This window comes from Eublepharis macularius, chromosome 1 (genome assembly GCF_028583425.1).
Source record: "Eublepharis macularius isolate TG4126 chromosome 1, MPM_Emac_v1.0, whole genome shotgun sequence".
In the NCBI taxonomy this organism is placed as follows: Eukaryota; Metazoa; Chordata; class Lepidosauria; order Squamata; family Eublepharidae; genus Eublepharis; species Eublepharis macularius.
In genome coordinates, this window is record NC_072790.1 from 221,895,685 (window position 1) to 221,908,934 (window position 13,250).

At 45.6% G+C, this 13,250-nt stretch overlaps 1 protein-coding gene across 1 annotated transcript in view; it reads right to left on the minus strand.

Annotated features, from left to right (window-relative positions):
- The window catches only part of EPHX2 (epoxide hydrolase 2), a 75,374-nt gene that overhangs the window by 17,794 nt on the left and 44,330 nt on the right, over positions 1 to 13,250 (minus strand). Inside the window, exons 11-14 of the mRNA XM_054988761.1 lie at positions 11,108 to 11,193; positions 9,746 to 9,857; positions 1,636 to 1,710; positions 648 to 696 (exon numbers count right to left, since the gene is read on the minus strand). Coding sequence (XP_054844736.1) covers positions 648 to 696; positions 1,636 to 1,710; positions 9,746 to 9,857; positions 11,108 to 11,193 — 322 coding nt within the window. The remainder of the gene's footprint in view (positions 1 to 647; positions 697 to 1,635; positions 1,711 to 9,745; positions 9,858 to 11,107; positions 11,194 to 13,250) is intronic.

Here is a 13,250-nt window from a genome sequence, read left to right on the forward strand (position 1 = left end):
TCTCCAGGCAGAGGGGAGTTGAGACTGCCCTCCACACCGCTGGAGTGGCGCGGAGGGCAATCTAAACTCCCCTCTGTCTGGAGATCAGGAGGCGGGGCCACCAGCCATGTGACCATTTTCAAGAGGTTCCAGCACTCCGTTCCACAGCGTTCCTGCTGATAAAAGCCCTGCATACATATTCTTTCCCCTTTAATGGGATTTTAATTTCTGTATTAAAAATAAAAAATGTTAACAATCATGAAGATGTTTGTGAAATGTCTCAACCCAGCCTCAGTCCTAACTTAGTTGTAATGAATGCACCACTGCTGCCATAATCAATTGCACATGGCAGGGCCTGGGGCTTTGAGCAGGAACATTTCAGACTGGGTATACAGCTGCACATTCCCCCACCAGCTCCCATCAACTCACACATTTCATTTGCATCTGTTTGCAAACTGTCAGCATGGCACTTTCTGAAAACTGCTGTCTCTCTCTGAATAATTTTTTAAAAACTGTACTATGCTCTATGTGCAGGAACAGTAGACTGTACTGATCAGCATAAACAAGGCACACTCTTCTCAAAACAAATGAAATGGTTAAGGACCAAATTTAACCCTACAGCGATGGGGGACTGGAGGTCCTCTCCCGTCTCTAGTCAACACTCTTACCTCGTTCTCGTACTTTGCTGACATCAAGCGAAACTCCCGGCAGCCGATCCTGTAAGGAAAGCAAATTGAATTAAAGTGGGATTAGCAGTCAGGTCAGTTTACAGGATGGGATGGTGGGGAAAAAGCTGTGTAGCTCTGCAGACTGTTTAGTGGATCTAAGGGATTTGGAGTCTTTAAACTCAGCAGCTGAAAAGTGAAGATCACAGTGAAGGACAGTGGCTATAGAGTAGCCAAATATCTAAGGGAAGAAGGAAGACGGGGACTTCAGATCAGGGAAAACTCTGGCAACTTTGGAAGTTGACCCTCTAAAGAATTCATGAACTGCTACAGGGAGTCCAGCTGGATCAGCATTCTCAGGGCTGTCAGGAACCCAACGGCAACAATTAAAAATTTGGGAGCCAAGATAATCTCACTTTGTGCCAATATGGGCTGAATTCTGCAACTGGCAGGAATTGCACAAATTAAGTCACTTTGCATTCATTTTCTTAGTTTGAATACTTTTGTGTCTGCTTCTGCTAGTCACAGAACAGAGTTCTTCCTCTTGGAAATCCTATGGAGTTTTCACTCCAGTTTCAGGAATATTGTGCACACATTTAAAGCCCGTCTCTACCCCCCCATAAGGAGAACAAACTTGATTCGCTTTTTTCTGTTTTTAAAAAAAGCCAAAGTTCTCATTTCCAAAACTCGGTACTCTCACTGAAATTTGGAAGGCTTTCCTCTTTAGAAACTGTACTTCCTGAGCTCTGCCAAAGCACATCCCTTACTATGGACTGTGAATCTCCTTGTGTCTGGAGGGGATCCGGTGTGCTTAAAAACAGTGCCAGCAACAGAGGAATCCACCTGAAGGGTAACTACAGCCATCTCCTACAGAACGTGGGTAGAGGTGAGCGACAGGTGCCTGCCGTAACGTCTTCCTCCTTTTAAGCACTGACCACCACTGCGCCCTCTCTTCCCTCTCTGGCCACAGCCATCCATGGAGCCCACTGACCTCTTTCTTGGTTGTCCGGATCATCATTGTTAACGTCCGGCTCAAGTTCTTTTCCAGTTCAGCCTCTGCCACACCCTGTCGGGAGAAAAGTCAAATAGAAAGAACTCAAAAGGTTGTCCTTGAAGCTGGAGGCAGGGGGCTGCCACCAAGAGAGCTGCCACTAAGAGAGCACTGTTGATCACACAAAGCCATCAGAGCACTGTTGATCACACAAAGCCATCAGTTCTTCAAGGTCAATTCAGGACAGGAAGCAGCTCTCCAAGGTCTTTTGCCATGATTTACTACCTGGTCTTTTTAACTGGGGAACTGTCTCTCCAGTTGCAAGTAGAGGTCTTTTTGACATCATTTACTACCTGGTCCTAGGATTGAACCTGGGACCTTTCACATGCCAAGCAGATGCTTTACCACTGAGCCACACAGCCCCTCCCTTTTTCTCAACCCATCACAGTAAGATTCTCTTTCCTTTGGCTGATATAGCCAACCCCCACCTCAAAGTCACCACAATAGTTATGCCAAGTTCTGCCCCACAGCCTCACTTGAACATCTCACGCAGTCCATTCTCAGTGCTCAGATTTCCTCCTGGAATCAATTTTTGCTTACTGTGAGCCACAATGGTTCACGGGGTGTGCGCGCGCGCATGTGTAAGAATTTAATATGCATCCAAAGCTTCAGTTGATTAATTACACCCATTAAATGGATTAAAGCGGAGCTAAAATGCTGAATGACTGGCCTGCCTTTCTGTCTACTTAACAGGCTCCAATTCTCTGCTACATTCTCCCCTCCCAAATCAGGGCATGTAGGGCCTCTAGTTCAAGGAAGCAGCGAGAGACTTTGTGGCCCCGTCTCTCTTCACTTGGGCTTTGTTCAGCTGCTCTCTGAGAAGAAGGAGCATTTTGTCTTCCTGCAATTAAACTGCTCTGCTGATTCCGTTTTGTTTTTAAGTGACTAAAGAGAAAAGGAAACAAAAGAAGAAAAATGTGTGTTTCCGGAGATACAAATGTCTCCATAAAGCAACCCAGAAGTTGCTCTCAGCCTTGGCGCTTCTATTAGTCACGCTGCGTTGTGCTTTCCAATTTCATACACTGGAGCAGCTTTTTGTATCATTTTTGCTGTAGAAGGATGCCACAAGCTTGACTAATTTTTTTAGGATAATACTGACTTGTTAATGGACAGATATTCCCTCCCCTGTCAAGGGGAGGAGGGGCCTAGGGTTATTGTTTTTCTTTTCAAAAATTTGTACTCCTGAAAACTTCAGTAAAAGGTTAAAGCGGCAATCTGGTGGCGCTCGCAATTGGACTGAGATGGAAGATCACAGCTTGAACGATCCCCTATGCTGATTTCTCCACAAGTAGAAAACCAGCAGAGAAAACAAGAAAGGGAGTAGAACCTTCCTAACAACTGTGCTAGATTTCTGCTTGTATGGCATTTTTTTAATGCTATGGAACATTCAAAGTCAACTCCACCGCCTGTAGCCTCAAGCTTCTATGCAACCACCTCAGTATTTTACCACCTCATTCTCGCATGCAGAACGCATGTCTGATAGCAGATGTAAACACTACTTATCTTAAAGGGGACAGAAGTTTAGACTGAACCACTACAGATGAAAGGGACAATCGCATTTTTAGATGTACCTTTAAAAGATCCCATGCAAATGGTAAAGGAGAGCATTAAATTGAAGGGCCTAATATAGTCTTCCCCTGATGTGTGTGTTAGTACATAGGAAGCTTTTTATTGGTGGGAAGAAGCAAAGATATGAACCCCTCCGCCCACATAGTAGAGTGCAGAAGTTCTACCACCTCATTCAGTGTAATATCTTTACTGGCTCTTAATCCAGTGCACAAGTAGATCCAGAATGCTGAGAAAGTTATTCTTACACAGCAGAAATGGAGGCATCCTGCTGATTGTCAGCAAGAAATGCAGACTATAAGTACAAACAGATTAATAAACAGGGGCCATAGCACACACTTTTTATGACTATCCCTAGAATGTGTAGCCTTTGGTCTGATGGAGCTGTCTTTTTTTCTCAGCGCAATTCCCTCAGTCCACTTTTCAGTCTACAGTTCAAAAGGGTACAGGCTCTCTTAACATTTATATTAACTAGCCAGTATGCAGTGATCCTGAAAATGTCCCTCTGTGTGAAAAGTGCCCGGCTGGCTCTGACCCAAGTCCATCTAGCCCAGCATTTCCCCAAAGATTCCTGGTATTTAGTGAACCAGCAGAAACCGGCCAACAGCACCACCACTGGAGGGACCATGGTTTACTTTCTTCCCACCCCTGGGCCAGAGGCCACTTCCTCATATGCAAGAACTTCCTTTCAGGTTGACACGTCTATGTAAACCATCTGCTATTTGGATGTGGTGGGCAGGGACAGGTTGAAGTCAAAGAGTACACAATAACAACAAGTCTTCCTGGGGCATGTGTCATAATATACAGTTATATACAGTTTATACAAGGTATAATGCAACAAGTGCTTTTGGTACACCCAGATCTATTTTGTAATTTAATCTGGAATGTTTCTGTAAGCAGAACTGACTCCTGCTCTGAGTCCTGCTCCTACTGAAATCTGAAATGGTGTCCTTCATAGGATGCAAAATAGCAGAGTCCAGTAGCATCTTTAAGACTAACTTTATTGTAGCATAAGCTTTTGAGAACCACAGCTCTCTTCATCTGACAAACAGAGTTGTGGTTCTTGAAGGCTTATGCTAGAATAAAGTTGGTTAGTCTTAAAGGTGCTACTGGACTCTTTGCTATTTTGCAACTACAGACTAACATGGCTAACTCCTCTGGATCTATCTTCATAGGATGGGCGCTAGTGTTGTCAATTCTCAGGGTGTGATCTAAAACTTGAGAGATTTTCCCATCCGTCTCAGGGGTCTCACAGGAACAGAGTAAAAGTCTTAGGCCAAGTGGCCCAGAACTAAGCAGGGATGCTGCATTCTGCTTACCTCAATGGAACTTCTACTGTTTCCTTTGCTCTGAGCCTCCCCTGTCCATCCTCAAGGCACAGGAAGGCTTTCTACCTAACCAGGCAAATGCCATTTTCTGCGGCTCGCCTGCCCCACCAAGCTCCCCTCCGCGCTGAGTGTTATGAGACCCTTTTTAGGTGGGTAACCATGTTAATCTGCAGTAGAACAGCAGGATTTGAGTCCAGTGGCACCTTAGAGACCAACAAGTTTTTCAGGATGTAAGCTTTCGAGAGTCAGAGCTCCCTTCTTCAGACATGGCAAACCTAACAGAGCTAAGGATACTCTGTTAAAGGTTTAATGCCCTTTGGGTGTGCCTGACACCCAACGGATCCTGCAGTTGATCCTCAGCTGAGCTACATACCAAGAGCTGTGGGTGTGTGTGTTATGGTATATTACATGCACCCGCATTCTCCTTATCTACTCTATTTGTTACTAAGAAACAACCAAGCGTCATTTAACATGGTCTGATTCAAGTCCAGTAACACCTTAGAGACCAACAAGATTTCCAGGGTATAAGCATTTGAGAATCAACGCTCCCTTCGTCAGAGTATTGAAAGTTTGCACCCTGAAAATCTTGTTGGTCTTTAAGGTGCCACTGGACTCATGTTTTGCCATTTTATTGCAGACTAACATGGCTACCCAACTGAAACTGTTAACATGGCTTGCTTTAACCTTACAAAAAGCCTTTCAGACATGTATTTCAAATAAGTCAGACTGTGCAAGGAACAGTCTGCTCCAATTTCCAATTGTCTGAATGTACCTAAACCATCAAGCCTGCTGATCCCTGCTCTTGCGAGGGTAATGGAGCCCTGCTTCACAAAGCTAGATTGGATTACTGCTATAGTCTGCTGCAGTACTAAGCCCCTCAACACTATTTCTTCCTCTACTGGAAGCCAAACTGCTGATCAGCTGGTTGCACCTAATTTGGACGATTGCTGTACAACTCTGTACAGATTGATCAACTGTACTCTAGGAGGTAGGTTTTTAATGGGTGCTTATGCCAAAAGTAATTTTTTCTCCAGCAGTGAGAGGCTTGGCACGTGGTCACATGAATTTTTTTTTTAAAGCACCATAATTCTCTTGACCTTTCACAGAAGATGCCAAATTAGGGTTGCCAGGCCAAGCCTGGCTGCTGGCAGGAAGGTTCAGAGTGGGGACATGGTAAGGGGCCAGCATTGTATGTGTGATGATGTCACTTCCAGGGGAAAGCTGGAAGTGACGGTGGTAGCTGGCAATTCCTAGAGCTACCACCATTGCTTCAGGCTTTCCCCGGAAGAAATGTCATTATGCACATGATGCTGGTGAGTTTTTTTATCCTCTCCTGCTACCACTCCAAGTGGCAGTGGGCAACAAGAGGTAGGGGGCAGCCCTTGCTCTGACTGGGGCTTGGTTTTGCAGGTCAGGATACAGTTCTTATACAACCGTTATACAGTATTTTGTTGCTTCCCCCAAGGCAAAGAACAGTCAACTTCCATATTGAGAGGGAGGCCAGTGTTGTCTTCAGGCAACTGCCCTGGGGACCAGAAATGTGGTGGTAAGAATTTGGCTAGCCCGATCATTTGAAATACTAAATCAGAAAGAGCAGTCAAAGTCTTGCCGAAAGGTTACTGTTTCTTAAGCACTATGATCCCCTGAACAGATACTGACCTACAAGCAAGGACAGAGAGGCTGTGGGCTCTGCAAACACGTAAGAAATAGCTGCTTTGCACATAGACAGAGGAGGACAAAGAGCGGCTAACTGAAATGAGGCTCAGTCTAGGGAAAGGGCTTCTGCTTCTGCACAGGTTGCTGTCTGGGGATCTGATTGCTTCCGGTATCATCTACTTGCAGTGATAAGCAAGTTAAAACAAGTATTGCAAAGATACAAAATTTACAGTGTTCTTTCAATCGAAGGAAAGCACACATGGGAGCATTGTGCTGGGAACTTCTCAGTGCATGGAGGGGAAAGAAAGTGAACCCTACAGTATCTTGTCACCCAATGGTCAGATTCTATTATAAGGGTGCTCTCACATAGCAGTGAGGGCACCACAGATATGGAACACACGTGAAAGTGTGGCACTTCATAAACATATACAGCGTCTTGCTGCTTCTTTAAAAAGTTATTGCCTAGGTCATTTTACAGGCATATCCCCCAGAGAAAACTTATCCTTACAATTATAGCCATGGGAAAAAAACTTTTTATCGCCCCTTTGGTAAGGTCTCAGAGGGTCAGGCTCTGGCCTACATGCTGTCCATCCCTCTTAAAAATATTACCATTCAAAGTGACCACTTAAGATTCCTGGTGCAGTTGGGTCAGCCCTGATTATAGCTTTTTCCAGTGCCCTCATCTGGAGTAAGTGGTATCATTTTAAAGGCCTTCTTACAGTGAGACCCACCCTCCTGCTGCCCCCCCCCACCCACAAATGAGAGTGAAAACTAAGAAGGAGGATAATTTGGGGGGGGGGGATGCATTTACATAATCAACACCTGCCAAAACAAGCCCTGGAAAGCAATAACCTTGAGCGGCAATTGGGCAATTTCAATAATTCATCCCTTTAATTAGAACTACAAGCCTAGCAGGAGAATGACAAGAAAATGCACTCTCTATGCCCAGAAATCCCTTTCAGCTGTGCTGGTTTTACCTCAATGCAGCAAAGCAGCCAACTATTCCCTGCCCAGTGTGAGAAAGCCTCAAGACCTGGTGTGTCTGGATAATGTAAAGCCATGTTCCCCACTGCCAGACTGGGCACAGCCCCTGAGGCAGAAGCAGGGTTGGTCACTGTTCACAGGCAAATGCCTAGTTACAGACACACACACCCCTTTAGCTTCTGGCAAAGAAAACAGCTCTTGTGGTGGCTCCGAGAGGGATTTACAAAGCTAGGGTTGGGCTCAGAGACAAAGTATAGCTCTGTATACTCTGCAGTACATTTTTAAAAGTCTAAATTGTGCAAAAGTCTAAAAGGCAAAATTCTGCAAAGGAAAAGTTTTCCTAGCGTTTGGACAGGAGGACACCGTTCAATGGCAAAGCATCTGCTTTGCATCTAGCCCAGTCTTTCAAACATCTCTTTGTTCTCTGCCTTGAAAAAAAAGGGGGGGGGGGCTTGCAAGTTCCAATCAGTGCCAGGAACCAATAACGACCACATTTGGGTTTTAGGTTTCTAAAAGAGCTGTCAATGCTCCATTTGCTTTTCTGTCCTGGTATGTCTCAGAGTAATTGAAGACCTCATCACACAGCAAGGTTAAAAAATGATTCTGCCAGGAGTGCCTTTATTTCATATCCCATATGAACGCGGTGGAGTTCCGGAACCTCTTGAAAATGGTCACACGGCTGGTGGCCCCGCCCCCTGATCTCCAGACAGAGGGGAGTTTAGATTGCTCTCCGTGCACGGAGGGCAATCTAAATTCCCCTCTGTCTGGAGATCAGGGGGTGGGGCCACCAGCCATGTGGCCATTTTCTCCTAGGGCAACCCACTGAGTTCCACCACCTCTTTTCCCAGAAAAAAAGCTCTGTCTAAAACCATATGTCCTGTATGCTCAGCCAAACTGCCTCCCTAAACTGCTTTCAAATCACACCCACAAATCTTCAAAATAGTTAAGACTATCAGAGCCTTGCTACAAGTGACATTTTACACGTGAAGGATAAAGGATCATTTTCGCAAGTCTTTCTGGGAACTGAAGTTCCTCTCCCCCACCCCTTTTCCTTCTGTTCCTTCTCCTCGCTGGCTGAAGAGAGAGAGAGAGAGAGCCTACGGCAACATCAACTTTTGCAAATCGTCTTGCTGGGGTGGGGGGAATGCTCCGGAGAAAGCTGAGAAAGTTGCAGCTGCCTGCCCCAAAGATAGAGAGCAGGCTTGTGACTGGAGAAATGATTTGCAAAAGTTGCTGTTGCCGCAGGCTTTCTCTGTCTCTTCAGGCAGCGAGGGGAAGGAACAAAAGGAAAAGGGGTGGGGGAGAGGAACTTCAGTTCCCAGAAAGACTTGCAAAAATGATGCTTTCTCCTTCACGTGTAAAATGTCACTTGTAGCAAGGCTCTCAGTGCCCTGACCTAGGTAGCCCAGGCAAGCCCAATCTTGTCAGATCTTGGAAGCTACACAATACCAGGAAACCACTGTAGCAAATGTAAATATATTCCTATCCACATATAAAAGTGCAAAGTGCAAAGTGCGATGTGTTCAAATATACAATACAGGAATACACAGTACAATTATATAAAGCACATATATCATTCAACCAAGTCTTTACAGTCCGTATAGTTCCTTGCTTTCATTTAAAGTGCAACATGCAAAAATTTTTATACGGAAGCCCATGGAGAGAATCACGGAAGATGTTCTAACATTCCCAGTCCCAAAATTCAAGATTTGTCCAACAACGCCGACGGGGATGTGCAGGCAATTGTCATTAACCCGTTTCGTGAGAGAAAGCTCACTTCATCTTGGGCATGAAAAAATTTCAGTTTCCTCAGTCAGTGGCCCATGTTTAGAAAAACGAACAACCCTTTAAAGCACTCTCCTCTTCTGCCTGTCTTTTTCAGCACAGTCTGCAAGCCTCGATCTCCCAAGCCCAAGGCTGGTATTGTGTGGTCTCTTTGCAACAGTTGTTCCAGGGCCGCCCGTGGTTTTTCCAGATCTTGGAAGCTAAGCAGGATCGGCCCTGGTTAGTAATTGGATGGGAGACTTCCAAAGAAGACCAGGTTTGAAGAGGCAGGCAAGGGCCTGCCTCTCTGTTAGTCTCCTTCCTTGAAAACCCCAGCAAGGGTTGCCTAAGCTGGCTATGACTTGATGGCACTTTCCTCCACCACCACGGACTATCAGTACCCCTGTAACAGGCAGAAAGAAAGTTTCTGTTTACCCAATATAGCAACAGCTCTGAGGCTCGATCCAGGAATCTTATTGGCTGAAGCTGGCCCACAGCCCAAAGAACTATCCTGGAGGTAGGCCATACGAAGCCTCTGGTTCGGCCAAGCTGGTTCTATAACTTGGGAGTGCGGTCCTGCCTCCTTGTTCGCCTCTTCAATTTCCTCTACTTTAGGTTCCAGCTCGAAAAGGGCAGTTGCAGCAATGGACAGACGGGATTCTGGACTGAAAACACTCTTCCCAGGTTCAGCGTGGGCACGGCTTTGGCCTGGGTACCGACACAGTACAAATCCATTGGCTTTATATACTCACGGGTTCCTGAAAATAGAGCTGATAATCGAAGACAGGAATAGATCTGATGAGATCCATTACATCAACCTTAGGATTTGCAGGCCTGAAGGGTGTATTTAGGCTGGCCACGGCCCTAAATCACCACAGCAAGAAAAAAAATCAGAAGGGGATGAGATGGGGAGGGAAGGGACCGACCCAAAGATACAAACAGGCAAGTAATTTCACACTAATATGCCACTTTTTTAAAGGGAAGAGGGCTGTAGTAAAATAGAATGGTTCAGGAGGGTGCTTTGATGCTTGTTGTTTATATACTGTCTTTCTCTCTTACTGTGCCCTGACATGGATAGCCTAGGTAGACCTGATTTCATCAGAAGCTAAGCAGAGTCGGCCTAGGTTAGTAATTGTATGGGAGATCTCAAACAAAGACCAGGGCTGCAGAGGCAGGCAATGGCAAAACACCTCTCTTAGTCTCTTGCCTTGAAAACCCCAATAGGGGTTGCCATAAATGACTTGACAGCACTCTCCACCACCACCTGTGCTACCCTGGTTAACCCAGTCCTTAAAAGATTTATAAACACAGAAATGGAGAGGCAACCAAAATTAAAGAGATGAATGGTGGGAAGAGGCTTACAATAAAGTCATGGAAGGTTTGCAGTGAATATGAGGAACTACTTCTTTACATGACATGCATAATCTGTGGCCTTTACTGCTGTAGGACAACATAGGACAACAGCCACTGGCACAAATGGCCTACATAAGAGATTAGGACTACATGGAAGAAAAGATGATCATCATACCAAGAGGTATGATACCCCAAAGGGTCAATCCTCCATGTTCAGAGATAATAACCTAGAGGTGCCAGGAAGGCTAATGATGAAGCCTTGATGTTTGTGAGCTCTTCTCCCAAGACTTCTGATTGGCTACTGTGAAAAAGAGGAGGATTCCAAAAAAAAAAGTCAGAGCAAGTCTTTATTTAAACCACTAGACCTCAACAGGTCATGGCTTGCAAGTGGGTCACGTGTCTACAGTTTTCTTTTTTCTTTTTTAATTTCAAGACAGGAGGAAAAAGAAAGGGAGAAGAATGGAGGCAGACAGAAAGATAGGTGTGGACAATTAAAAGTGAGTGACATACTGGAATCAAAAAGATGGGCTCCATGTCTGAAAAGGCTTTGAAAGACATTATTTAAACTATAAGAGGCACTCGAGAGAAGATCGGCAAGACAGCCAGAGCCTGCATGTTTATTCCTAGCTAAGCACTGAGCATTATTTTGGTTCCACCTGATCACCTGAAACTCTGCTGCCCAGTTAGCAGATTCCATGGAAGCCATAAAGCTGACATGTCCATACCAACAGGAGTTAATCCAAGAAGAACAACCTACTTACCTAACTCGTTCAGGGTAAAAGAGCGCCATGTTCCACACGGTTGCCCCACCCCAGTCATGACCAATGAAGACTGCCTGGGAAATTCCCTGAAAAAATAAAAAAAGGGGAGACAAATTAAAAAGGTAGGCAGAAGCAAATAGCATTTTCTTGAAAGTACTAGCCTTTAGCTAGTGGGGTGCAACCTTTCTGAAGAAGGACTGTGGGAGTAACAGCCTTTTGGAGAAAGGAAGAGACAGGCAGACTTGAGTTCCAGACAAAACCAAAACAGATTGCCACCTGGCACAATGGTCCCTAGACTTTTCAGACTACCGCTGGAGGGTACATGGTAGTATAACTCCCGTATATGAAAAACTTTTCTGAAAAATAAATGTCATGGAAATGCCTAACTCAGACTGCAGAAGGTATTGAGGCTGCAGGACTGAGCTGGTGTTTCCTTTGGCACTGTATGTGAATGGGGGTGGGGGCAGGAGCAGTCTCATTCTTAAGCATAGTTTCCTAAAAAGTGACCCATCCTGGATTAAGGCTACTAAGAAGGATCACTTCACATCTGGCCACAGTCATTTCAGATCCAAGAGGACGCTCTGCCAAGGTATCTTGAAAAGAGGGAGGAAGGAGAGGGGCAGGGAGGAGAGACAGGAAATTAATTCCACGTGGCCAGGCTCTTGCGTAACTTGAAAAAACGGTCCGACCCTTTCAAGTGCCATCTGTTTGCACAAGATACAGCTCCAAACCCAGAACTCTCTCTTCCAACCTCTTGCCTTGCCTCTTCCAAAAAGCCACAGGGAAGAGGCCAGTTCCCATACCATGTGGTGCAACATAAGACTTTAAGTGCTCCAAAAAGCTTGGCTGCTGGGCAAAGTTGGGATAGGTCTGAACTGAGCAACCATCTTTAACAGGAGGCAGGCCTGAGCATCTGCCTAGGGCCAGTCCTCAGTCAGGGACAAGCATTTTGCTAAAGCTTCCCCCCCCCCCAAGGGTTGGATCCAAAGCAACAGACCAAAAATGTTCCTGCCCAACCACCGAAGGCCAAACCACTGAATACCTGCCTTTTCTGGTACAGACAATTCCTTCTCTGTAAGATTCCTTCTGACCAACTAAACTCCACAGAGCCTGGTCCCACAGCCTTCCTCCCTAGTCTGGGTCAGCCTATTCACCTTTTGGTGTCCCAGTGAACAAAAGCAGAAATCAAACCCCGGCATTTTCACTTTAAGCGGCTTAGGCATTGGTCCATAATGGTTTGAAATTAAGCTGGCCACCACAGTTTCCTCAGTAATTATACTTTCAGAGCAAATACACCAGTGTCCCAAAGAGGAGCAATACCTCATCCCTTCACTGGGGAATGCAAAGATACATTTTTGCTCATGAAGGTAGTTCCAGGTGGGTAGCCGTGTTGGTCTGCAGTAGAAGAGCAAGATTCAGGTCCAGTAGTACCTTAAAGACCAACTAGATTTCCAGGGTATAAGCTTTTCAGAGACATCTGTCCTGCTACAGTGCTGTGGATCTGGGAGCACAGGCTATATGTCCAATGCGGAATATATGCTAACTGCCACTCCGAGGACATGCGTTACCATACAGCCAGGCTTGGAAGCTTGCATCAGCTTCTAGCTGCGTGTGTCTGAGGATCTCAGCTTCTCCCTGTGACTGGGCCCCAGTTTACGCCTCCTCGGCTAACGCTGTCCCAGCCAAGCCTGGCGTGGCAAGTTTTCTGTTGTTGATGATTGAACAGGCTTCTTTGCTTAGTTTGCCTAAGCCGTGTGCTGCAAGCGAGATGTGTCTATCTTCTGCAGCAACAGCAATAAAAAGAAAGATCAAAGGCAGCCAGGGGAGAAGAGAAGCAGGAGGAAGCTCAGGCTCCGGAAGATGGAGAGCTTCACAAGAGCCAGCCGGGAGGGGGGGGGGGGAAACATAGCAAATGTACCCTTTCCTTAAAGATCTGTATCCCAGAAGTTCTCCAAGGCCACTTTCCAGAGAATGAGTTTACATGGTAGAAAACCATCCATAAGAACACTCTTCACATATTTCATGACTTTAAAAAAGGACACAAGAACCGACATTACATTACAGTGTTCAATAGCAGATTGAACAACTGTCACGTTTAACAATGGACAGCCAACGTCCAGTCAGCAGAATTTGAATCCAGTGG